Raw genomic sequence first — 25,181 nt, 5'->3', positions numbered from 1 at the left:
ATGATATAAATGTCTTATCAATAGAGGATTAACGGAAGTGGTGTGGATTATTGTTATTTATATAGAAAACATGGAACAAAGAGGATGCGGGGCATGGCAGGAACGTTGCCAATGGGTTGCCTTCATGGTTGCTTTGGTTCTCTTTTGGAGCGGAGCTTCTGCTCAGATAAGATACTCCATCGCTGAAGAGCTTAAGGAAGGATCTGTCGTGGGGAATGTAGCTAAGGATTTGGGAATAGATCTGAGCACATTGAAGGAAAGGGGATTTCGAATCGTGTCTGGCTCGACCGAGCCCCTTTTCCAGGTAAACCAGAATGACGGCATCTTGTATGTGAATCGAAAAATAGACCGAGAGGAGGTGTGCGAACGGAGCAGCGTGTGTTTGATCAACCTGAAAACCGTTCTAGAGAACCCGCTGGAGATCCATTATGTCTCGGTGGAGGTGTTAGATGTGAACGACCATTCTCCCAGCTTTCCCGACACAGAGAAACGATTAGAGATTTCAGAGTCCGTGTTACCAGGCGTGAGATTTCAGCTACAAGCTGCACTCGATCCAGATAGCGGGCAATACTCTGTTCAACAATATAAACTCAGTCATAATGAACATTTTCGTCTGGAAGTTAAGGACCGAGGCAAGGATTCGAAAACTCCTGTTTTGAATCTACTGAAGCCGCTAGATAGAGAGACTACAGGGAGCTATAAATTACTACTTACTGCCATTGATGGCGGAAAACCTCCAAGGTCTGGGACTATAGAAATAATTGTGGACGTTTTAGATGTAAATGATAATATGCCTGTTTTCACTAAAGAGTCATACACTGCAAAACTGAACGAAAATTCTCCAATTGGCTCAATCGTTGTACAGGTAAATGCTACGGATTTAGACGAAGGTTCAAATGGCGAGATAGTTTACTCCTTCGGTAATAATGTGAATAGGAAATTACGTGAGCTTTTCGATGTGAATATCAACACCGGTGAAATAACTGTAAAAGGAGGGATCGATTTTGAGATAGAAGACAGCTATGACATTGATATTCAGGCATCTGATAAGGGATCTGCTCCTTTTCAAACGGACAAAAGTGTCATTGTAAATATTGTTGACCTGAACGACAACGCACCTGAGATAGAGGTGACATCATTTTCTAACGCAATCCCCGAAGATTCTAGACCCGGAACGACAGTCGCGCTAATCAGTGTAAATGACTTGGACTCTGGTCTCAATGGGAAAGTTATTTGTTCTATAAGTGAGGGCGTCCCGTTCACTCTAACGCCGTCATTACAGGACAACATGTACTCTGTAGTCACCAAGTCACCACTAGATAGGGAGAAACAGTCTGAATATGATCTAACAATAGTAGCCAAAGACGTAGGGGAACCGTCCTTGTCATCTATAAAGACTATCAGCGTTGTTGTATCAGATGTGAATGATAACAGTCCAGAGTTTTCACTGAGCCCCTATACTTTCTATGTCACGGAGAATAACGACCCAGGAGGCTCAGTATTTTCAGTGACTGCCTCAGATCGTGACATAAATGAAAACGCTCTGATTTCATATCATATTATCAGAGATGGTGGCGAAATGAACAAATTGGTATCTTTTCTAAACATAAATCCTGAAAATGGGAACATACTGGCGCTAAAAAGCTTTGACTTTGAAACTTTAAAAACATTCCAATTCCAAGTTGTAGCTACAGACTCTGGAACTCCGTCACAATGCAGCAACGTCACAGTCAACGTGTTCATTCTGGATCAGAACGACAACGCTCCAGTGATCTTGTATCCAGTCAGCGCTAACGGTTCCGCTGAAGGTGTGGAGGAGATTCCCCGTAATGTGAACGCAGGCCATTTGGTGACTAAAGTGAGAACCTATGACGCTGATATAGGATACAACGGCTGGTTATTATTTTCACTGCAGGAAGTTACTGACCACAGTCTCTTTGCTTTGGACCGCTATACGGGACAGATACGGACACTTCGGTCATTCACAGAGACAGACGAGGCTGAGCATAAACTGGTCATACTGGTAAAAGACAATGGGAACGTTTCACTGTCAGCAACAGCTACTGTGATTATCAAGGTTGTGGAGCCCAAAGAGGCTTTTGCAGCTTCTGATGTTAAAAGTTCAGTAAAAGACGAGGAGGAGGACAGCGTTACATTTTATTTGATCATTACTTTGGGGTCAGTTTCAACGCTTTTTCTCATCAGTATCGTCGTGTTGATTGTAATGCAGTGCTCCAAACCCACAGACTATTCCTCCAAGTATTTACAAGACGTGAATAACGACGGGACACTGTGCCACAGCATCCAGTACAGATCCGGAGACAATCGGTACATGTTAGTTGGACCCAGAATGAGTATAGGTTCTACTATAGTCCCGGGTAGCAATGGGAATACTCTAGTTCTACCTGACCATAGGAGGAGAGCTTCTGGAGAGGTAAGAAATGGAAAAATACCCCGTATCCCACAAATGTATTGTGCCAAACATTGACCAATGACATTTAACATGAACATTTCAGGCCAATACTTAATTGACCAAAATGATCCTGTGAGTGTGTCAAGAATGCAGTAGGGTGCCGTGGTTCTGGGGCCTGGGCCTTCAGTGAAGTCCTACACAGTCCCATCCGAATTAATCCACCTCTTATTACCATCATTATGATGCCATGGCTCTAGACACTATACATTTAGACAGAAACGCAGTATAACCAGGCGTTGCGTCACCTTGAAATTGACATTTTTTATTCAGAGAATTGCAGGGGAAGAGTACAATACCTTTTCATTGTGCAGCTTCGTTGCCCTGCGTGCTTGTCCGTTGAGCTGTAGATCCACTCCGGTGCCCACAAAAGTTTTCAAAAGCACCATTGCTTGTAAGTGCCCAGCCGTACTTTGGTGTCTCGTTGCAGCCTTGGTTAGAAAACTCAGGTTTGCAAAGCCAGTGTGGCTCCAAACAACAAATCGATTACTTGCAAATAATAGGCATTCCCAGCAGTACAGTTTGCAGTGCTTCTCGGAGCTTGTGAGTCAATGATAGCGCCCATAGTTGAAAGTGGCGAACGAACCCCTTTCCCGCCTGTGACAGGCTTTGTAGCGTCGTCGTCTACCTCTCCTGACAATGTCTAACTTTTCTTGAAAAGTTTGTCTTGAGAATGGCGTTATAATTATATCCTCGACCAAATCGATATCTTCTCCTTCCGCCATTGCGGGTTGAAAAAACAGCTTAGTAGTACGCAAATGAATTTGTTGATCAATTTCAGTTTCCTAGTTCTGAGACCTGCCCATATAGGACCTGCCTGTCAATATTGGTAATCCAATCAAAAGACGTGCACGCACTACGCCTGCTAGCTGGCTCCTGTGTACCACTGGAGCCAGCCAGCAGGCGTACAATAGCCTACTCTAAAACTGATTGGTTGACACTAAATTTGAATTTCCTTTCACTTTAAGCTACAAGCGCCCGCACTGTTGATTCTGAAGGCCCGAGGGCAGATTTTAGACCCCTGGTAACACATGATGGCTGAATATGATTGGATAAAAGATCTAACATCAAATCAAATCAAATCAAATTTGATTTGTCACATACACATGGTTAGCAGATGTTAATGCGAGTGTAGCGAAATGCTTGTGCTTCTAGTTCCGACAATGCAGTAATAACCAACAAGTAATCTAACTAACAATTCCTAAACTACTGTCTTATACACAGTGTAAGGGGATAAAGAATATGTACATAAGGATATATGAATGAGTGATGGTACAGAGCAGCATAGGCAAGATACAGTAGATGGTATCGAGTACAGTATATATATATATATGAGATGAGTATGTAAACAAAGTGGCATAGTTAAAGTGGCTAGTGATACATGTATTACATAAGTATGCAGTCGATGATATAGAGTACAGTATATACATATGCATATGAGATGAGTAATGTAGCGTAAGTAACATTATATAAGGTAGCATTGTTTAAAGTGGCTAGTGATATATTTACATAATTTCCCATCAATTCCCATTATTAAAGTGGCTGGAGTTGAGTCAGTGTCAGTGTGTTGGCAGCAGCCACTCAATGTTAGTGGTGGCTGTTTAACAGTCTGATGGCCTTGAGATAGAAGCTGTTTTTCAGTCTCTCGGTCCCAGCTTTGATGCACCTGTACTGACCTTGCCTTCTGGATGATAGCGGGGTGAACAGGCAGTGGCTCGGGTGGTTGATGTCCTTGATGATCTTTATGGCCTTCCTGTAACATCAGGTGGTGTAGGTGTCCTGGAGGGCAGGTAGTTTGCCCCCGGTGATGCGTTGTGCAGACCTCACTACCCTCTGGAGAGCCTTAAGGTTGAGGGAGGAGCAGTTGCCGTACCAGGCGGTGATACAGCCCGCCAGGATGCTCTCGATTGTGCATCTGTAGAAGTTTGTGAGTGCTTTTGGTGACAAGCCGAATTTCTTCAGCCTCCTGAGGTTGAAGAGGTGCTGCTGCGCCTTCTTCACGATGCTGTCTGTGTGAGTGGACCAATTCAGTTTGTCTGTGATCTGTATGCCGAGGAACTTAAAACTTGCTACTCTCTCCACTACTGTTCCATCGATGTGGATAGGGGGGTGTTCCCTCTGCTGTTTCCTGAAGTCCACAATCATCTCCTTAGTTTTGTTGACGTTGAGTGTGAGGTTATTTTCCTGACACCAGGAAAGACTAGCCCTCCAAATCTCAACCTGGGGATGGAAGCAGTGCAACTAAGAGGAACGCTATGAAATGAAGAGTGTAACTCTTACTCTGGGGAATAATTTAATACATATCTGTGAGAAAATATATTTAAAAAAATTATATTCTGATAATGCTTAGGCCAGCAGAGAAGGCCTTGCTGGCCCTGACGGCCCACCACTGCAATAATGTTGTTTTTTAGTTAGAGGGTTGTATGCAATAACCTTATCTCCCACCTGAACTAATTCACAGTCTCTTCGGGATGGTCGCTGTCCATGGTAGTGGTGCGAAAACGTTGCGAATTGTACAGTATATTTGCCATAAAGCGATGAAGTCATAATCTCACCTAAAGTTAACGCATCACCCAAACGCCTTCATCTTACTTTGTATGAATCTTTCTCGATCGTATATACTTTGGACACTTGTTGCATTCTTGAATAATTATGTATTTATTGTAAATACTATTATGATTTGATTTCAAGTGTATCCATGTTTCCCATAGCCATACAACGTTGGAGTAACGTTTTCTCTCGTATGTATTGTGTCAAGATAGAGTTCAATATAGGATAAATACAATTTAAAGTTTTAAACGATAGTGTAATTTGAAGTGGAATCACATGGTGTCAGTAACCACCTAGAGTAATATCCCTGGTAGATATCTTCTCGTCATAGTTTGAACCCTCCCCTTTGCTGTTTTGGTAGCTTATTCAGCCGCTGGATGATACAGTCGTCCAGCATCGTGGACAGAATAAGAGCTGAAATGTACATGAATAAAACTAGTGTTAGCTTTATAGTTTTGGTATTCGGCTAATATAATGGATAGACAAGGGTAACCAATGGAGGAATAGTGGAAGTGTTGTGGATTATTGTTATTTATCTAGAAAACATGGAACAAAGAGGATGCGGGGCATGGCTGGAGGGACGGCAGTGGGTCGCCATCGTGGTTACTTTGGTTCTCTTTTGGAGCGGGGCTTCTGCTCAGATAAGATACTCCACCTCAGAAGAGCTCAAGGAAGGAACTGTCGTGGGGAATGTAGCTAAGGATTTGGGAATAGATCTAAACACCTTGAAAGATAGGGGATTTCGAATCGTGTCTGGCTCGACCGAGCCCCTTTTCCAGGTAAACAGGAATGACGGCATCTTGTATGTGAATCGAAAAATAGACCGAGAGGAGATGTGCCAACGGAGAAGCGTTTGTTTGATCAACCTGAAAACCGTTCTAGAGAACCCGCTGGAGATCCATTATATCGCGGTGGAGGTGTTAGATGTGAACGACCATTCTCCCAGCTTTCCAGAGAAAGAGAAACGGTTAGATATTTCAGAGTCCGTGTTACCGGGGGCGAGATTTCAGCTACTAGCTGCGCATGACCCTGATGGAGGTCCATTCTCCATTCAACAATATCAACTTAGTCACAATGACCATTTCCATGTTGAGGTGAAAGACCGAGGTGAAGATGGCAAAATGCCGTTTTTGGTTTTACAGAAGCCACTAGATAGAGAAGCTGTAAGAAGCCATAAATTACTCCTCACTGCTATTGATGGTGGAAAACCACCGAGATCTGGAACAATTGAAATAACTGTAGATGTATTGGATGTTAATGACAACACACCTCTATTCACTAAAGATGTGTACTCTGTCATGTTAAATGAAAACTCTCCCTTAGGCACAACGGTTATTCAGGTAAACGCCACCGATCTAGATGGTGGTGTAAACGGGGATATAATTTACTCATTTGGCAATGATGTGAAGAGCAAGCTGAAGAAGCTTTTTGATTTAGACACCTTAACGGGTGAAATAACTGTTAAAGGACCAATCAATTTTGAGGAAAAAGATAGCTATCTGATTGATATACAGGCATCAGATCAAGGACCCGTTCCCCTGACAACAGAGAAAAGTGTATTAGTAAAGATAATTGATGTCAACGACAACGCGCCTGAGATCGAAATTACATCGTTTTCTAACGCAATCGCTGAGGATTCTAGACCCGGAACCACTGTAGCTCTAATTAGTGTTAATGATTTAGACTCTGGTCTCAATGGCAAAGTGATCTGTTCTATAACCGAGGACGTCCCTTTCAAACTAATGCCGTCTTTACAGGACAACATGTACTCTGTAGTCACCAAGTCACCACTGGATAGAGAGAAACAGGCTCATTATGACGTCACAATAGTTGCCAAAGACGCAGGACAGCCTTCCTTGTCATCTATAAAGACTGTCAGCGTTGTTGTGTCAGATGTGAATGATAACAGTCCAGAATTTTCACTGAGTCCCTATAATTTCTATGTCAGTGAAAATAACTACCCAGGCGCCTCAGTATTTTCCGTCAGTGCATTAGATCATGACATAAATGAAAATGCTCTTATTTCATATCATATTCTGAGAGACAGTGGTGAGGGGAACAATTGGGCATCATTTCTTAATATTAATTCTGAAACTGGGAACATTTTGGCGCTAAAAAGCTTTGACTTTGAAACGTTAAAAACATTCCAATTCCAAGTTGTAGCTACAGACTCTGGAACTCCGTCACAATGCAGCAACGTCACAGTCAACGTGTTCATTCTGGATCAGAACGACAACGCTCCAGTGATCTTGTATCCAGTCAGCGCTAACGGTTCTGCTGAAGGTGTGGAGGAGATTCCCCGCAATGTGAAGGCAGGCCATTTGGTGACTAAAGTGAGAACCTATGACGCTGATATAGGATACAACGGCTGGTTATTATTTTCACTGCAGGAAGTTACTGACCACAGTCTCTTTGCTTTGGACCGTTATACAGGACAGATACGGACACTTCGGTCATTCACAGAGACAGACGAGGCTGAGCATAAACTGGTCATACTGGTAAAAGACAATGGGAACGTTTCACTGTCAGCAACAGCTACTGTTATTATCAACGTTGTGGAGCCCAAAGAGGCTTTTGCAGCTTCTGATGTTAAAAGTTCAGTAAAAGACGAGGAGGAGAACAGCGTTACATTTTATTTGATCATTACTTTGGGGTCAGTTTCAACGCTTTTTCTCATCAGCATCATCGTGTTGATTGTAATGCAGTGCTCCAAAACCACAGACTATTCCTCCACGTATGTACAAGATGCGAATTACGACGGGACACTGTGCCACAGCATCCAGTACAGATCCGGAGACAATCGGTACATGTTAGTTGGACCCAGAATGAGTATAGGTTCTACCATAGTCCCGGGCAGCAATGGAAGTACTCTAGTGATACCTGAAAACAGGAGCAGAGCTTCTGGAGAGGTAAGACATTAAATACGTTTCTATAATTACCGACCATTTTCTCATAGTGTTCCTGAGCTTGTAAATTGTGTTGATTATAATTGCATAGTGTAGGCCTATCAAGTAGTCGGAGGGTTATTGGATGTATAACATTATGCCTCAACTTCGTTCATGGAAGTACCTTTTGCAGTTCATTCGCATCCACTGCTCTCGTGCCTGGTCGCTGTCAATGACAGTGGTGCTGAAACGCTGTGAAGTTCAACGCGCTGTTTGCCAGGTGAAGGTTGGCCTCTTTCATTGTATAAATCTTTCTCAACACTATGTCCTATTGGACACTCGTTGCATACTTGGGTGTTGTTTTATGTTCTCATAAACAGGCGTTTTCCATAATGGTTTGGGATGTCTAGCCTAACCTCGTCCCCAGGCTATTACGCATTTCGTCGGAGGGTTCTGGGAATGAGATTTCGTGTATCCTGACTTTCTATATTCATACAAGTGATGCTGTAAGATAACGTTTCCTCCGACACGTCCAAATACCCGTAATACGATTGAATTACGATGTAATGTGAGGTTGAATCGCATGGTGTCAGTACCCAACTAGAATAACGCTCCTGGTAGAGTTCCTCTCGTCATACTTGTGAGTCCGCCCTTTTGCTGGTTTGGTCGCTTTTATTCAGTAGCTGGAGAAATACAGTTGTGCATCATCGTGAAGCGAATAAGATATAACATTGACATTATTAAACCACTATCGAATAATGAGTATTAATCATATTCCGGATGTAATGGATAGACAACAATCACCAATGAAGGAATAGTGGAAGTGCTGTGGATTTTTGCTATTTATCTTGAAAACATGGAACAAAGAGGATGCTGGGCATGGCTGGAGCGACGGCAGTGGGTCACCTACGTGGTTGCTTTGGTTCTCTTTTGGAGCGGAGCTTCTGCTCAGATAAGATACTCCATCTCTGAAGAGCTTAAGGAAGGAACTGTAGTGGGGAATATAGCTAAGGATTTGGGAATAGAACTGAGCACATTGAAAGAAAGGGGATTTAGAATCGTGTCTGGCTCGACCGAGCCCTTTTTCCAGGTAAATCAGAATAATGGCATCTTGTATGTGAATCGAAAAATAGACAGAGAGGAGGTGTGTGAACGGAGCAGCGTGTGTTTAATAAACCTGAAAACCGTTCTAGAGAACCCGTTGGAGATCCATTATGTCGCGGTGGAGGTGTTAGATGTTAACGACCACTCTCCCAGCTTTTCAGAGAAAGAGAAACGGTTAGAGATTTCAGAATCTGCATTACCGGGAGCGCGATTTCAGTTACAAGCAGCGCGCGACTCAGACAGTGGCCAATTCTCCGTTCAACAATATAAACTCAGTGACAATGACCATTTTCGTATAGAAGTTAAAGATAGAGGTGAAGACCGTAAAATACCGTTTTTAATTTTACTGAAGCAGTTAGACAGGGAAGTTACTAAGAACCATGTGTTATTATTTGCAGCCTTGGATGGAGGAAAACCAGTGAGGTCTGGCACCAGCGAAATAAAGATTGAGGTATTGGATGTTAATGACAATTCCCCCATTTTTACTAAAGACGTGTACTCTGTAAGGCTTAGTGAAAATGTTCCTGTCGGTGCAACTGTCATTCAGGTAAACGCAACCGATTTAGACGAAGGTGCAAACGGTGAAGTTAGATATTCATTTGGTAATGAAGTAGATAGAAAGGTACGGGAGCTTTTTATTTTAGATTCGATTACTGGTGAAATAACAGTCAAAAGTGTGATAGATTATGAGGAAAATAATATATATGAGATTGATATACAAGCATCAGACCAAGGACTTGCTCCCCTCACAACCGACAAAAGCGTCATAGTAAAGATTGTTGACGTCAACGACAATTCGCCTGAGATTGAGGTGACATCCTTTTCGAATGCAATACCCGAGGACTCTAAACCCGGAACCACAGTCGCACTAATCAGTGTTAATGATTTGGACTCTGGTCTCAATGGGAAAGTTATTTGCTCAGTACTTGAAGATTTACCTTTCAAACTAATGTCGTCTTTACAAGATAACATGTATTCTGTTATCACAAAGTCGCCACTGGATAGAGAGAAACAATCTGAATATGATTTAACAATAGTTGCCAAAGACGAAGGCCAGCCTTCCTTGTCATCTATAAAGACTGTCAGGGTTGTTGTATCAGATGTGAATGATAACAGTCCAGAGTTTTCACTGAGTCCCTATATTGTTTATGTCACTGAAAATAACGACCCAGGAGGCTCAGTATTTTCGGTGAGTGCCTCAGATCTTGACATAAATGAAAACGCACTTATTTCATATCATATTCCGAGAGACAGTGGTGAGCAGAACAAATTGGTATCTTTTCTAAACATAAATCCTGAAAATGGGAACATACTGGCGCTAAAAAGCTTTGACTTTGAAACTTTAAAAACATTCCAATTCCAAGTTGTAGCTACAGACTCTGGAACTCCGTTACGAAGCAGCAACGTCACAGTCAACGTGTTCATTCTGGATCAGAACGACAACGCCCCAGTGATCTTGTATCCAGTCAGCCCTAACGGTTCCGCTGAAGGTGTGGAAGAGATTCCCCGCAATGGGAACGCAGGCCATTTGGTGACTAAAGTAAGAGCCTATGACGCTGATATAGGATACAACGGCTGGTTATTATTTTCACTGCAGGAAGTTACTGACCACAGTCTCTTTGCTTTGGACCGCTATACGGGACAGATACGGACACTTCGGTCATTCACAGAGACAGACGAGGCTGAGCATAAACTGGTCATACTGGTAAAAGACAATGGGAACGTTTCACTGTCAGCAACAGCTACTGTTATTATCAACGCTGTGGAGCCCAAAGAGGCTTTTGCAGCTTCTGATGTGAAAAGTTCAGTAAAAGATGACGAGGAGGAGGACAGCGTTACATTTTATTTGATCATTACTTTGGGGTCAGTTTCAACGCTTTTTCTCATCAGCATCATCGTGTTGATTGTAATGCAGTGCTCCAAACCCACAGACTATTCCTCCAAGTATTTACAAGATGTGAATAACGACGGGACACTTTGCCACAGCATCCAGTACAGATCCGGAGACAATCGGTACATGTTAGTTGGACCCAGAATGAGTATAGGTTCTACAATAGTCCCTGGCAGCAATGGAAACACTCTAGTGCTACCCAACCACAAGAGGAGAGCTTCTGGAGAGGTAAGAAGTTGAAAATGACCTCGCTTTTTAAAATGCAATTTTCTTTGAAAGCCTCCCAGGCTGATATTTCATCGACCAAAAAGGGTTATGTGGTAATGTGTGAAGTACTTTTTTTATTGCTTTTTTTATTGAGCAAGAGATTTGTTTGCTGCATCATGATCTCCTAGTTTCGATGACAGAGCCATTGCTCTCAGGACTGGTCGCCGCCCATGTGGTGATGAAACAATGTTTAGTTCAACGTGCTGTTGACTGGTAAAAGTTTGCCAAAACGTAATAACATATATAATATAATACATGCTCGTTTAAGTGGATATTTTATTCTTCTTCATTCGTATTTCCTTGTTTCGCTGTTGTTGCATACGAGAGTAGGCAACATTTTGCTCTATGGTCGCCTGAAGACAATGGTTGTTATATGTATGCTGACTTTTTTAGACAGTACAACTTTTGCAGTCACGTTTATTTATCGAGTCAAGATTCCATTAGTAAGCTTCAAGAATAGTGTAATTTGAGGTAGAATCGCATGGTGTCAGTACCCAACTAGAAAAACGCTACTGATAGAAATAATTCTCGTCATTGCTTTTGAGTCCGCCCCGGTGCTGGTTTCGTAGCTTATTCCGTCACTGGAGGAGGAACACAGTCGTGAGCTTCGTGGGGAGAATCACATTTCAATTGTATATTCTGAAAACACTATTGGATAATGAGCTTTGGTAATAATTGTTTATATAATGGATAGGCAACTGTCACCATGAAGGAATAGTGGAAGTGCTGTGGATTATTGTTATTTATCTTGAAAACATGGGACAAAGAAGATGCGTGGCATGGCTGGAGGGACGGCAGTGGGTCGTCTTATTAGTTGCTTTGATTTTCTTTTGGAGCGGGGCTTCAGCTCAAATAAAATACTCCATCTCTGAAGAGCTTAAGGAAGAAACTGTCGTTGGGAATATAGCTAAGGATCTGGGTATAGAGCTAAGCACCTTAACGGAAAGGGGATTTCGAATCGTGTCTGGTTCGACCGAGCCCCTTTTCCAGGTAAACCAGAATGACGGCATTTTGTATGTGAACCGAAAAATAGACCGAGAGGAGGTGTGTGAACGGAGCAGCGTGTGTTTGATCAACCTGAAAACCGTTCTAGAGAACCCGCTGGAGATTCATTATGTCGCGGTGGAGGTGTTAGACGTTAACGACCATTCTCCCAGCTTTCCAGATAAAGAGAAACGGTTAGAGATATCTGAGTCCGCATTGCCAGGAGCACGATTTCAGCTACAAACAGCACGCGACCCAGACGGTGGAATATATTCTGTTCAACAGTATAAACTCAGCCACAATGATCATTTCCGTTTAGAGGTTATGGACAGAGATGAAGATGGTAAAATTCCTATTCTAAATCTACAGAAACCGCTAGATAAAGAATCTACGAGGACCCATAGATTTCTGCTCACAGCTATTGATGGAGGTGTACCTCCTAGATCTGGTACTATCAACATAATTGTCGACGTTTTAGATGTAAATGATAATATGCCAGTTTTCAACGAAGAGTCATACTCTGTAATGTTGAATGAAAATGCCCCTGTTGGCACGACAGTTGTACAAGTAAACGCTACGGATATAGATGATGATTTGAACGGTGAGGTTATTTACTCTTTTGGTAATAATGTAAATAGTAATTTACGTAATCTATTTGATGTTGACACTAATACTGGTGAAGTAATTGTGAAAGGACTGATAGACTTTGAGGTTAAAGATCGCTATGAAATTGATATACAGGCATCAGACAGGGGAGCCGTTCCCCTGTCAACGTATAAAAGCGTAAAAATAAAAATTGTTGACCTCAACGATAATGCACCTGAAATAGAGGTGACATCCTTTTCTAAACCAATCCCCGAATATTCCAGATCCGGAACCACTGTCGCTCTTATAAGTGTTAATGATTTAGACTCTGGTCTCAATGGGAAAGTTATCTGTTCTATACGTGAGGACGTCCCTTTCAAACTAATGCCGTCTTTACAGGACAACATGTACTCTGTAGTCACCAAGTCACCGCTGGATAGAGAGGAAGTATCTCAATACGATTTTACAATAGTTGCCAAAGACGAAGGCCAGCCTTCCTTGTCATCTGTAAAGACTATTATTATTGTTGTATCAGATGTGAATGATAACAGTCCAGAATTTTCACTGAGTCCTTATACTTTCTATGTCACTGAGAATAACGACCCAGGAGGCTCAGTATTTTCAGTGAGTGCCTCAGATCGTGACATACATGAAAACGCTCTGATTTCATATCATATTCCGAGAGACAGTGTCGAGGAGAACAAATGGGCATCTTTTCTAAACATAAACTTGGAAAATGGGAACATTTTGGCTCTAAAAAGCTTTGACTTTGAAAGGTTAAAAACATTCCAATTCCAAGTTGTAGCTACAGACTCTGGAACTCCGTCACAAAGCACCAACGTCACAGTGAACGTGTTCATTCTGGATCAAAACGACAACGCTCCAGTGATCTTGTATCCAGTCAGCCCTAACGGTTCCGCTGAAGGTGTGGAGGAGATTCCCCGCAATGTGAATGCAGGCCATTTGGTGACTAAAGTGAGAGCCTATGACGCTGATATAGGATATAACGGCTGGTTATTATTTTCACTGCAGGAAGTTACTGACCACAGTCTCTTTGCTTTGGACCGCTATACAGGACAGATAAGGACACTTCGGTCATTCACAGAGACAGACGAGGCTGAACATAAACTGGTCATACTGGTAAAAGACAATGGGAACGTTTCACTGTCAGCAACAGCTACTGTGATTATCAACGTTGTGGAGCCCAAAGAGGCGTTTGCAGCTTCTGATGTTAAAAGTTCAGTAAAAGACGAGGAGGAGAGCAGTGTTACATTTTATTTGATTATTACTTTGGGGTCAGTATCAACGCTTTTTCTCATCAGTATCATCGTGTTGATTGTAATGCAGTGCTCTAAAACCACAGACTATTCGCCCAAGTATTTACAAGATACAAATTACGACGGGACACTGTGCCACAGCATCCAGTACAGATCCGGAGACAATCGGTACATGTTAGTTGGACCCAGAATGAGTATAGGTTCTACAATTGTCCCGGGCAGCAATGGAAATACTCTAGTGATACCCGAACACAGTAGACTTGCGTCTAGAGAGGTAAGATGTTGACCACTTTGCCATGAGTAGCAACTATTTGGTTCTCAGTATTTTCTAAGTGATATTCCTGATGCTTACAGGATCTGTGCCTAAGGGGTTGAATGTATGAGTATAGCTTATGGAGTGTCAAATATGGTTGCCAGTATTGTAGGTGACAACAGAACATGCACTTGTCTGTGTTATGACAATAATGGGTGTATTAGCAATATTCGTTTTACTTCATAGGGTCCTGTCCTACGGTTTTTTCTCTTCTGAAGTCACTGCACTTTGTGGTTTCGCTGTCCATGGTGCTGAAACATTGCAGAGTTCATTCTGCATCTTCGTTTTGGCAAAATTCTCCTGGAATGGTTAACGATAATTTATAGATTCACTAAGGCTATATTAGCAGCATTTTCAAAACGTCAACATACACACCCTGACTTCTCATAAATATCTTTTCCATTCATGTCTCATCTTTGCCTAACCAGAACAATGGTTTTTAATATTGCTGTATTTTTTTTGCACGTTTCTGTTTCGAAATAGCACTCGGTATTGGGGTAGTAATGGTTCGTAAAGGGTATAATTACCCTACGAAATCCTGCAATATGAGGTGGAAACGCATGGTGTCAGTGCGCAAGTAAAATAGTGCTTATGAAAGAAATCTATTGGCCATACTTTTGAGTCCGCCCTTTAGAGCTGGTTTGCTATATCGTCAGTAGCAGAATTCAGCAGTGAGCATCGAGGATACATTGTAATTTAAAACCTTTCATCGCCAACATACTGTAAGTTAACGAGCTGTGATCATATTTGGGACTGCAATGGATACGATTAGTTTACCATTAGAGGCATAGTGGAAGTGCTCGGGATTTTTTTAAACCATTAAACATGGAACAAAGAGGACGCGGGGCATTGCAGGAGCGATGCCAGTGTGTCGCGTTCATGGTTGCTTTGGTTCTCTTTTGGAGCGGAGCTTCTGCTCAGATAAGGTACTCAATCTCCGAAGAGCTTACGGAAGGAACTGTCGTGGGGAATGTAGCTAAGGATTTGGGAATAGATCTGAGCACCTTGAAGGATAGGAGATTTCGAATCGTGTCTGGCTCGACCGAACCCCTTTTCCAGGTAAACCAGAATGACGGCATCTTGTATATGAACCGAAAAATAGACAGAGAGGAGGTGTGCGAACGGAGCAGCGTGTGTTTGATCAACCTGAAAACCGTTCTAGAAAATCCGCTGGAGATCCATTATGTAGCGGTGGAGTTGTTAGATGTTAACGACCATTCTCCCAGCTTTCCGGAGAAAGAGAAACGTTTAGAGATATTTGAGTCAGCGTCACCGGGGGCGAGATTTCAGCTACAAGCTGCGCGCGACCCAGATAGAGATCCATTCTCCGTTCAACAATATAAACTTAGTCACAATGACCATTTTCGTTTAGAAGTTAAAGACCGAGGTGAGGATGGCAAAATGCCGTTTTTGGTTTTACATAAACCACTAGACAGAGAAGCAGTAAGGAGCCACAAACTCCTCCTCACTGCCATTGACGGTGGAAAACCTCCTAGATCTGGAACTCTTGAAATATCTGTTGATGTATTGGATGTTAACGACAATACCCCAGTGTTCACTAAAGATGAATATACTGTAAGGTTGACTGAAAACGCTCCTTTGGGAACAATGGTGATACGGGTAAATGCCACCGATTTAGACAGTGGTCTGAACGGGGATATAATTTATTCATTTGGCAACGACGTCAACAGCAGGTTAAGGAACCTTTTTAATTTAGACACCGTAACCGGTGAAATAACTGTGAAAGGACAAATAGACTTTGAGGAAAAGGATAGTTATCTGATTGATATACAGGCATCAGATCAAGGACCCGTTCCCCTGACAACAGACAAGAGTGTAAAAATTAAAATAGTTGACTTCAACGATAATGCACCTGAGATAGAGGTGACATTATTTTCTAAGGCAATCCCCGAAGATTCCAAGCCCGGAACGACTGTAGCACTAATCAGTGTTAATGATTTGGATTCTGGTCTCAATGGGAAAGTTACATGTTCTGTATTGGAAGATATACCTTTCAAACTAATGCCGTCTTTACAAGATAACATGTACTCTGTAATAACCAAGTCCCAACTGGACAGAGAGAAACAATCAGAATATGATCTAACAATAGTTGCGACAGACGCAGGCCAGCCGTCCATGTCATCTGTAAAAACTGTAAGGGTTGTTGTATCAGATGTGAATGATAACTGTCCAGAGTTTTCACTGAGTCCCTATATTGTTTATGTCACTGAAAATAACGACCCAGGTGCCTCAGTATTTTCGGTGAGTGCGTCAGATCTTGACATAAATGAAAACGCGTTTATTTCATATCATATTCTGAGAGACAGTGGCGACGAGAATAAATGGTCATCTTTTCTCAACATTAATTCAGAAAATGGAAACATTTTGGCGCTAAAAAGCTTTGACTTTGAAACCCTCAAAGCATTTCAATTCCAAGTTGTAGCTACAGACTCTGGAACTCCGTTACTAAGCAGTAACGTCACCGTGAACGTGTTCATTCTGGATCAGAACGACAACCCTCCAGTGATCTTGTATCCAGTCAGCACTAACGGTTCCGCTGAAGGTGTGGAGGAGATTCCCCGCAATGTGAACGCAGGCCATTTGGTGACTAAAGTGAGAGCCTATGACGCTGATATAGGATATAACGGCTGGTTATTATTTTCACTGCAGGAAGTTACTGACCACAGTCTCTTTGCTTTGGACCGCTATACGGGACAGATAAGGACACTTCGGTCATTCACAGAGACAGACGAGGCTGAGCATAAACTGGTCATACTGGTAAAAGACAATGGGAACGTTTCGCTGTCAGCAACAGCTACTGTGATTATCAACGTTGTGGAGCCCAAAGAGGCTTTTGCAGCTTCTGATGTTAAAAGTTCAGTAAAAGAGGAGGAGGAGAACAGCGTTACATTTTATTTGATCATTACTTTGGGGTCAGTTTCAACGCTTTTTCTCATCAGTATCATCGTGTTGATTGTAATGCAGTGCTCCAAACCCACAGACTATTCCTCCAAGTATTTACAAGATGTGAATTACGACGGGACACTGTGCCACAGCATCCAGTACAGATCCGGAGACAAACGGTACATGTTAGTTGGACCCAGAATGAGTATAGGTTCTACAATAGTCCCGGGCAGCAATGGGAATACTCTAGTGCTACCTGAACACAGAAGAGCTTCTGGAGAGGTAAGATGTGTATTGGGTTAAGGGAGTTCAACACTGAGTATATGAGGGTCTTTAATGTTGCCTTTTTTGTACTGTTGTGTATGCCTCAATTAGTTGAACTTCATACATGACTTGTGTAGTTGAGTGGATAGAGATAGGCCTTTTACGTTATTGGGACATGACTGTCATACACTTACATGAGATTACATGGTGCTGAAATGTGAATATAGTGAAGATGGAATATGTCCATTGGTTAGTGTTGTGTGTTACTTACAATGTAATCAGAAACTTTTGAGTTGGCCTCAATTCCATAGGATCCTATTTCATTTGATATCTTCTCAACCAGTTGACACATCTGATTCAACCAATCAAATAACTATCAATACCTTTGTATTGGTCGTATGGTGGGTTGATTCTCTGGTTAGACGTCACTTACACTGGAGCTGCATTCAACAACGGAAATAGTTCGCAAAAGTTGGCGAACATATTTCATTTGTTTTGTTAAGGTTAGCGAACAGTCTTTGGAGATATTGTGTGGCGAACATAAGTTTCTGTTCGGGTCTAAACTGCTGCTAAAAAATAATAATGTGGCTGTGTGGACTTTCTAATATTTTTTAGTAGGAATGGCTTAGTTCTTTTCAGTGTAAATACAAAAAGCCACAGTAATCCTTACAAAAAGTAGCCGTTTGATGTTTCAGCGTAACATTTGAGAATATTAATTCAAATCATCGAACTGAAATTGTTACTCTGGCAATCTGGCATAGATTAGTGAGCCAGAGGTACAGATCCTGTAGGAGCCTGGCCCTCACTGCAGATCTACACAGTAAAAACTGGAGAGTGTTTTTTCTGGGGGTAAAGTGATTTTCCTCTCAAGTAGTGAAAACTAAATCATGTTAGAATCTAGTTATTACCAGCAGCAGCTGGACTGGGAGCTAAAATAAAGATGAAATTCTATTGGAGTAAAACCGCATGACCACGCCCACTAATGTTGATTAAATTTAGATTTCCCGCCATTTGTCAATTTGCAAGTGTCTCTTGAAAGGAAAGAGTGGACAGATCGAGAGCGTGGATCCGCCGAACACCCGTAGTCATTCACTGAACCACAGCATTTCTTCACTTCTGAACTTAATCAGAGTTCCAGGTAAGTTCACTGTTACTGGTTAACTTTGTGTGCAAATTCAAACTATTGAGCATCATTACAGCTAGCGAGCTAGCATTGTTGTGTAGGCTTTCTGTTGCTGCACTATTTGCGTAGTAAGATGCTAATGTGGGCATCTAGCTAGAGCTAATTAGCTAGCTATCTACAGCAACATTAAGTTACACCACTTTTAGTGGTTTATGGACAGTATGTACGCCCAGTGGATCGGTGCATCACCTGTTTTACATTTTCAACAGAGCGGTATTAGCTATTATCTGTAGCTAGCGGACTTTACTGACTAAGTATCGGCCAGCAGGTTAGTCGGTGCAACATGTGTTTTACTCTGAAAAGCGAGCTGTTAGTTGTTATTAGACAGTATTTAGCGTCAGGCAGGTCGATGCAACACATGATTTACTCTAAACAGAGCCCTGCTCTGACAGTTAGCAGCAGTTGGTCTGTGTTACATGTGTGTTTCACTCAAGTTTAGAGCTATTAGACAGTTTTTAGTTGCAGTTTGGTCGGTGTGACACCTGCATTTTTACTCTGAACGGAGCTGATGGACAGTTTTAGTTCAGTTTGGTCGGTGCAACACCCGGGTTTTACTCTGAACTCTAGAGCTAGACAATGTTTAGCTGCTGTTTGGTCGGTAAGACACGTGCGTTTTACTCTGAAAAGAAAGCTGTTAGTTGTTAGTAGACAGTATTTAGCGTCAGGCAGGTCAATGCAACACATGTTTTACTCTAAACAGAGCACTGCTCTCTTGTAATTTGTGCATATTTGTCTTAATGCAATTTAAATTAACCTTTTTCTTGTCATCAAGGATGCAGGCTGTACGAGTGAAGTACAGGGATTGTCAGAAGTACATTTGTTATGAGGTGCAACTGACCTTCAAATCCTTTTTGGATTGAGGTGAGTGAAAAGTTTCACATTTCACACAATATCCAATGGAACAACATACTTACACTTTAAATATACTTACTTTATATTTACTGTCAAATTGATTGCCAGTTTCCTTGCTGATAATGAATTCAAAGCAAACTTGCACCTCCCCAAATCACAGATCAGTCAAAGATTGGTTTATGTTTTGGGAGTTGTCTAATTATGCTCATCTGTAGCTGCGCTCATTGTCTTTTCCTGTCATGAATGGTTTTAAAGAATAAGTGATACTAACATTTGTATGTTGCCACAATATGTGTTGATAGCTATCTGTGGCGTATTGCAATAGTACTCAGACTGCTGTTATAATAATTCAGTACGTGGCTGTAGATGGCATATAATTGGAATTGACGTGGAAAGACGTGGCAAGGTGCATGAAGTCAGTTTTGGGGTTACGATCTTCACGTAAAGATGACCTCTTGATTTCTGTCTTCTGTTCTGGTTTTTCTCAAGAAAATACACAACATATTGCATCAATAAGGTTGTGCAACTATATTTTGTCGTCACAGTTGCAAATAAATTTGACATTACAACCTTGGACTTAAAAGTCTATGATGAATCGGAGACTGAAGTTGATGAGGAGGTGTTTGAGTTTCTTCGAAAGAAGCAAGACCTTGGTGTGTTTACCGCAAGACCCAAATCCTGATGGGTAGTTGCTTATTAGCTTAGTGCTTCACATTCATCCATACAGTCCTAGCTAGCCTAACACATGTTCTGAATATGTGAGACAAGCAGATATATCTGCTGATTTTCTTTTCTCATGTTGATATTTTAAATTGATCTTTGTTTCTGTGCTCACCTCTCCCACCCCGTTTAGAACAGTAGTGGGCCTAATCAATTCAAAATGTTACATTTTTCCATTCCGCTAATCATTAACAAAAGTCTTCTAATCATAATAATGGATGTTTCCACCTAAATTGTGTTATAATTACAGTGTTAATCACACCAGTTAAATGTTAACATGATTGCTAGATTTGTTGAGCTCTTCTGCAAGCAGCTCCTTATCAAAATACAGTGGATACAATGAGGGGGACTCCGATGACACCATTATATTGCAGCAGAGTCCTGCTACAAGAAAGACAGCTGAGGATAATCGTCTATCTCATGTAAGTACTGCAAATTACCAGTTTAAACAAATGCCAAACTTGAAGATTGAGTGATAAATGACATCAATGATGTAGTTGTGAGAGGGTGATCATGGTGTGTTTTATTATACTTGCTATATCATTGCTGTTTTTAAAGTGTTAATGTGTTCCTTTTTGAAATTACTCCGACTTAGATGATTGAAGACATTCTGAACAACAAACCTGGAGGAGAGAGGATCATGATTTTGAGTATGCTCGGACAAAAAGCCTAACAGATAGCAGAAGATGCAATATGGCCAAGATATTAGTTGCACAAATGACAAGTGAACATGGGTATATGTCTTATACTCATTACATACCTTACCACCTAACGCAATTTTTAGCAGAAGTTGTGATTTACACATGAATACTTTTGTTTGGATCTCAAACAGTAAAGTGTGTGTGTCTAGGACAAGTCCTTCAAGGTGTGTTAGAGGACTACGCAAAGGGCATCATTGCCTTGTTCCCATACCTGGCCGATACTAGGAGCAAATTTGGTTATGTAAGTACATTAAAAACAAAGTCTAACCTTTTTAACTCTCTGGGACTCTTAAACCTTACAATTTTTCCAGAATGGCAATATTTACATTGCTTTACTGCGAGGGTCAGACTTGTTGATCTTCATCTATGGGCACATCTGTAGTTTTAAGGATGAATATGAAGAGATTTTAACCTGCTCCCTCAAACTGAATCATACTTCACTTTAGGAGCATTATTACAGTGCAGAAGATGGGAGTGGATATCTAGCATGGAGACTGAAATGTGTGCAAAGGGAAGCATCAGAGGGACGACAGAAGACCATGCATCAGTCACTGACGTGTAAGTGATTGTAGTTAGTCTCATTCATGACACATGACCAGAGAATAATTGTATCTGAACATCTGTATAAGCAAGGATTGCTTAGTCTCTTACTCTTTTAATATTTCTTAATATTAATTCTGTTTCTGAGTCAAATAAATCCTACTTTTCATCTGGTGACATAACTGCATGCATGGCCATCTTTGCAGAGTTTCCGAGCCTTGTTTTTTATATCTTATGACACAATATTGTATACTTGTATAGAGCAGACAAACCAGGTAATCTGTAAATGTTTCACCATGTTACAGGTGGTCCAAAAGCTGATGGACAGTTTTCCTCTCTGAAGGAGTCTCTAACATACAGCTGAAGCATATAGCTGATGAAACAATTGTAAAGGAGAAGATGAAGCAGATTTTCGCCTATTGTCAAAATATGGTTCATGACCCAGTGAAGTCCTCTGAAATATTCACAGCGTTTCCAAGATTCCAAGACATAGCAGCAATGGTATGTGGATCTTCGATTGCCTTGCCTTAAAACTGTCAGGACAATTGTTTTCTGTTCTACGACAGTCTGATTAGGACTGTGATATATTACATGACGATAGTGCCACACCATAATGTTTACTGTTCTGTCTTGACTTGTTCCATCTTGTCTGCGGATTGAGCAAGATTTTAGTCTGATGTTTGGTGATGCAACCTCTACAAAGTTCCTGGGGAAGTGGCCTACTCTCTACAAGGAGAAAGTCATTGACCAAAGCAGTGGCCTCACATAGTCAGGCAACCTGGTTCAAAATGCTGAATCCACAACAGAAGTGGAAAATGGTATGCTGGAATAAAATTATTATACTATTGGAAGGGAGCATTGTTTTTGAAAGCAAATGGGATGATGTAACTGTCAGTGAAAATGTGTACTTTCAGGATGGGACAGTGACATGTCCTCCATTTTGGTCCTTGTTCACCTTCTGCCACCGTCACCTCATGGCTGCAAGAGACCAGGAAAAATCTCAGCCAGACACACCAGTGAACACATTGAAGTTTATCACGGTGTCATTACAGTTGACTGTTCTGTCCCCATTCCTAATCCTAATAACTCCTTTTAAGATTATGGACAAATCATGGTAAGATCATGTGTAGCTGTAATTTACATTTTCACAAACTGTTTGCGAACCGTGATTCATTTTAGTAGCACACTAATGAAGTCCTTGTGTCACAGACTGGGACCAGCATCCAGGGGCATTTGGAGAGTGTCATGGAAAGCCTTCAACCCTATCTGCTTGCTGTGGGTTCCCAGAGGAGTGGGATTCACAAGTACTCCATTGTGATTGACAAACATGCAATACCTTGTAAGTCACCAGACTCTATTGCCTGTTTTGATGAGCTTTTCAAAGCTCATGTTTGTCTTTGGTACCTTGTACAATCAGGATCTGGTAAATGTGTACAACTTTTGCAAACCACAATTTATGAAATTGATGTTGATACCACCAAGGTTAATCCTAGGGTTGCAGAGTTGAGGGCTCGGATGCTGCAGTTACTAAAATTTTTGAAGTTGCAAAGGGTTAAAACGCAGCATAGGAAATAACCTTTTTTCCTTTCACACAAACGTTTTCATATCATTCATCTAAAATGTTGTGTTTGGCTTGCAAAAGCCCACAGGCAAATGCCAATTCCTTGACAAAACACTTGAAGTTGGTCCACGGACTTTGTCAAGGAAAGACACTTGGTCTTAACTGTGGTCAGGCTGGTTGTTCACAAGTTTATGGCACTTTTTTGGGGTTCAGAAAGGATCTTTATAAAGCACATGAACCTTGTTCTGATCACGGTGAAGGCTCCTGAATATGTAGCAGTAAGTCATTTTGATGACCTGCCATCAACAAGTTCCCCTTCTGACTCTGTCCTTGCCAATAAGAGTCTTGTAGACAGCTGCGCTGCAACCATAGCTAAACTTAAAGTGGCAGGTGTAGGTGAAACAACCATTAGCTCTTTGGTAATTTCCAATGAAGAGATAGTTGATGATATTCATATTCAAGCTAAAGGATCTGGGAAGAAGTGTCTGTCTACAGGAGCCTATTAAAATTGTCATTGAGTGTAAAATTGATCAGTGTTTTGAAAAAATGTAAAATCACTTTGTATTAAATTCTGAAAGTAAGAGAAGGCAGTATTTTACAGAAAAGTGGGGAAGGGTAGACCCAGTTGAATGCGTTCTTGTTACAAGATTTGATACACAATGCAATCGGACTACGGGAGGCTACGATCAAATTGTTGTTACTGATACATTTGTTTACATCCCAATTTTGAAAACATTAGTTTATTTACAAACACCCTAATATAAAGGAGATGATGCAGACTGATTCCAGTTCAAGAGAACTTGATGACTTATGTGATGGAGATCTGTTCCAAGAGCCATGCTCTATTTTCAAAACAGAAGCAATTCAGATACAGCTTCTCTGAGATGATTTTGAAACTGTAAATCCTCTTGGATCAAAACAGGGAAAACAAAATAAATTAGGAGCAATTTATTTCAACTTATGTCATTTTTCTCCAAAGTTCAAATAATTTCTGCTTAATAGTCATTTGGTTGCTTTATTTCATGCCCAAGACATTAAAAACATATGGCTTTTCTAAAATACTTGATCCAATTGTGCAGGATATTAAAATACGTGAGGGATGGATTTATGGTTCCCTTTTATGATCAACCAGTGTATGGAACTGTTGTCCAAGTCACAGGTGACAACCTTGGTCTTCACTGTTTATTTGTTTTTTTGTCAAATCATTCATTGCCAGATATTGTTGTCCCTTTTGTCTTGCTGAGACAGACAACTTTCAGACTGAATTTGATGAAGATTCACCCAAGATAGTTATGCGAACTTGAGCACTTCATGCAGAACACTGCCAAAAACAAGGCGACAAATCCCAGTCTTCCCTATGTGATGGGTGTTAAACGTTCTTGCGTTCTAAACTCCTTGCCATACTTCAATACACGTGAAAATTTCTCTCTCGATATTATCCATGATATCTTGGAGGGAGTGGCACAATATGAAATGAAACTGCTAGTACTGCACTTGATAGACAAGTACACAACATCAAATGAAATAGACAGGAGAATAAAGAGCTTTAACTATGGTTACATGGAGCAAAACAACAAACCTCCTGCAGTGAAGTTAGGAGAGAACTCTAATGACTTGGGGTTAAATGCTATCCAGTCTTGGTGTTTACTTCGCAATCTACCACTTCTCTTTGGAGACTTAGTTTGTCCAAATGATCTACACTGGTAGTTACTGTTGCTGTTGCTTCAGTGATATCTCCAATGATATCAAAGGGTGTTACAATTTTTTTGAAACACTTAATCGCAGAACACCACAGGTTATTCAAGCAATTGTTTCCAAAAAAGAGGCTGCTACCGAAGCATCATTTTATGGTGCATTACCCCACATGTATGCTTGAAATTTGACCAATTTTACATAGCTGGTACATGTGCAAAATGAAGCAAAGCATAATTCCTTTACAAAACAATTAAAAAGCTTAAATGTAACAAACATTGGCAAAAAGAACACAAGTCAAACAGCATACAGTTGGTAGACATTTGACACCAACAGAGTCATGATTAGTCCAGGTAAAATGTTATCTTTAAATGTCATGGACTGGGGCTGTAAGATGGCTGAGACTCTTCCAGTACCAATTGACACCACGGTTTTAAA

The 25,181-nt window shown here is 41.2% G+C and overlaps 4 protein-coding genes across 18 annotated transcripts in view; all 4 read left to right on the top strand.

The window, feature by feature from the left end:
• LOC135526264 (protocadherin alpha-C2-like) overlaps positions 1–25,181 on the top strand; it is a 222,383-nt gene that overhangs the window by 51,361 nt on the left and 145,841 nt on the right. For 2 of the 15 annotated variants that reach the window (XM_064954474.1, XM_064954460.1), the window contains exon 1: positions 8,622–11,128. The exons of 10 other annotated variants lie outside the window; for them this stretch is intronic. In XM_064954474.1, coding sequence (XP_064810546.1) covers positions 8,762–11,128 — 2,367 coding nt within the window. In that variant the 5' untranslated portion in view covers positions 8,622–8,761. Of the gene's footprint in view, positions 1–8,621; positions 11,129–14,979; positions 17,513–18,533; positions 18,677–25,181 lie in introns of those variants that run through there. 3 more of the 15 variants (XM_064954479.1, XM_064954462.1, XM_064954484.1) reach the window with 2 other exon arrangements.
• On the top strand, positions 71–2,488 carry LOC135526853 (protocadherin alpha-3-like). The gene has a single exon (XM_064955524.1). The coding sequence runs from the start codon at positions 71–73 to the stop codon at positions 2,486–2,488; it is 2,418 nt and encodes an 805-aa protein (XP_064811596.1).
• Positions 5,556–7,941, top strand: LOC135527040 (protocadherin alpha-7-like). Its single transcript, XM_064955695.1, has one exon. The coding sequence runs from the start codon at positions 5,566–5,568 to the stop codon at positions 7,939–7,941; it is 2,376 nt and encodes a 791-aa protein (XP_064811767.1). The 5' UTR covers positions 5,556–5,565.
• LOC135527039 (protocadherin alpha-8-like) lies at positions 11,767–14,299 on the top strand. Its single transcript, XM_064955693.1, has one exon. The coding sequence runs from the start codon at positions 11,924–11,926 to the stop codon at positions 14,297–14,299; it is 2,376 nt and encodes a 791-aa protein (XP_064811765.1). The 5' UTR covers positions 11,767–11,923.

Source organism: Oncorhynchus masou, chromosome 32 (genome assembly GCF_036934945.1).
Source record: "Oncorhynchus masou masou isolate Uvic2021 chromosome 32, UVic_Omas_1.1, whole genome shotgun sequence".
Classification (NCBI taxonomy): domain Eukaryota; kingdom Metazoa; phylum Chordata; class Actinopteri; order Salmoniformes; family Salmonidae; genus Oncorhynchus; species Oncorhynchus masou.
Note: the sequence above shows the minus strand (reverse complement) of the source record. Positions and strands in the feature narration are given on the sequence as shown.

Bases quoted from the DNA above. Each gene is read 5' to 3' on its own strand.
- LOC135527040 (XM_064955695.1), top strand. From the start codon at position 5,566: ATGGAACAAAGAGGATGCGGGGCATGGCTGGAGGGACGGCAGTGGGTC.
- LOC135527039 (XM_064955693.1), top strand. From the start codon at position 11,924: ATGGGACAAAGAAGATGCGTGGCATGGCTGGAGGGACGGCAGTGGGTC.
- LOC135526853 (XM_064955524.1), top strand. From the start codon at position 71: ATGGAACAAAGAGGATGCGGGGCATGGCAGGAACGTTGCCAATGGGTT.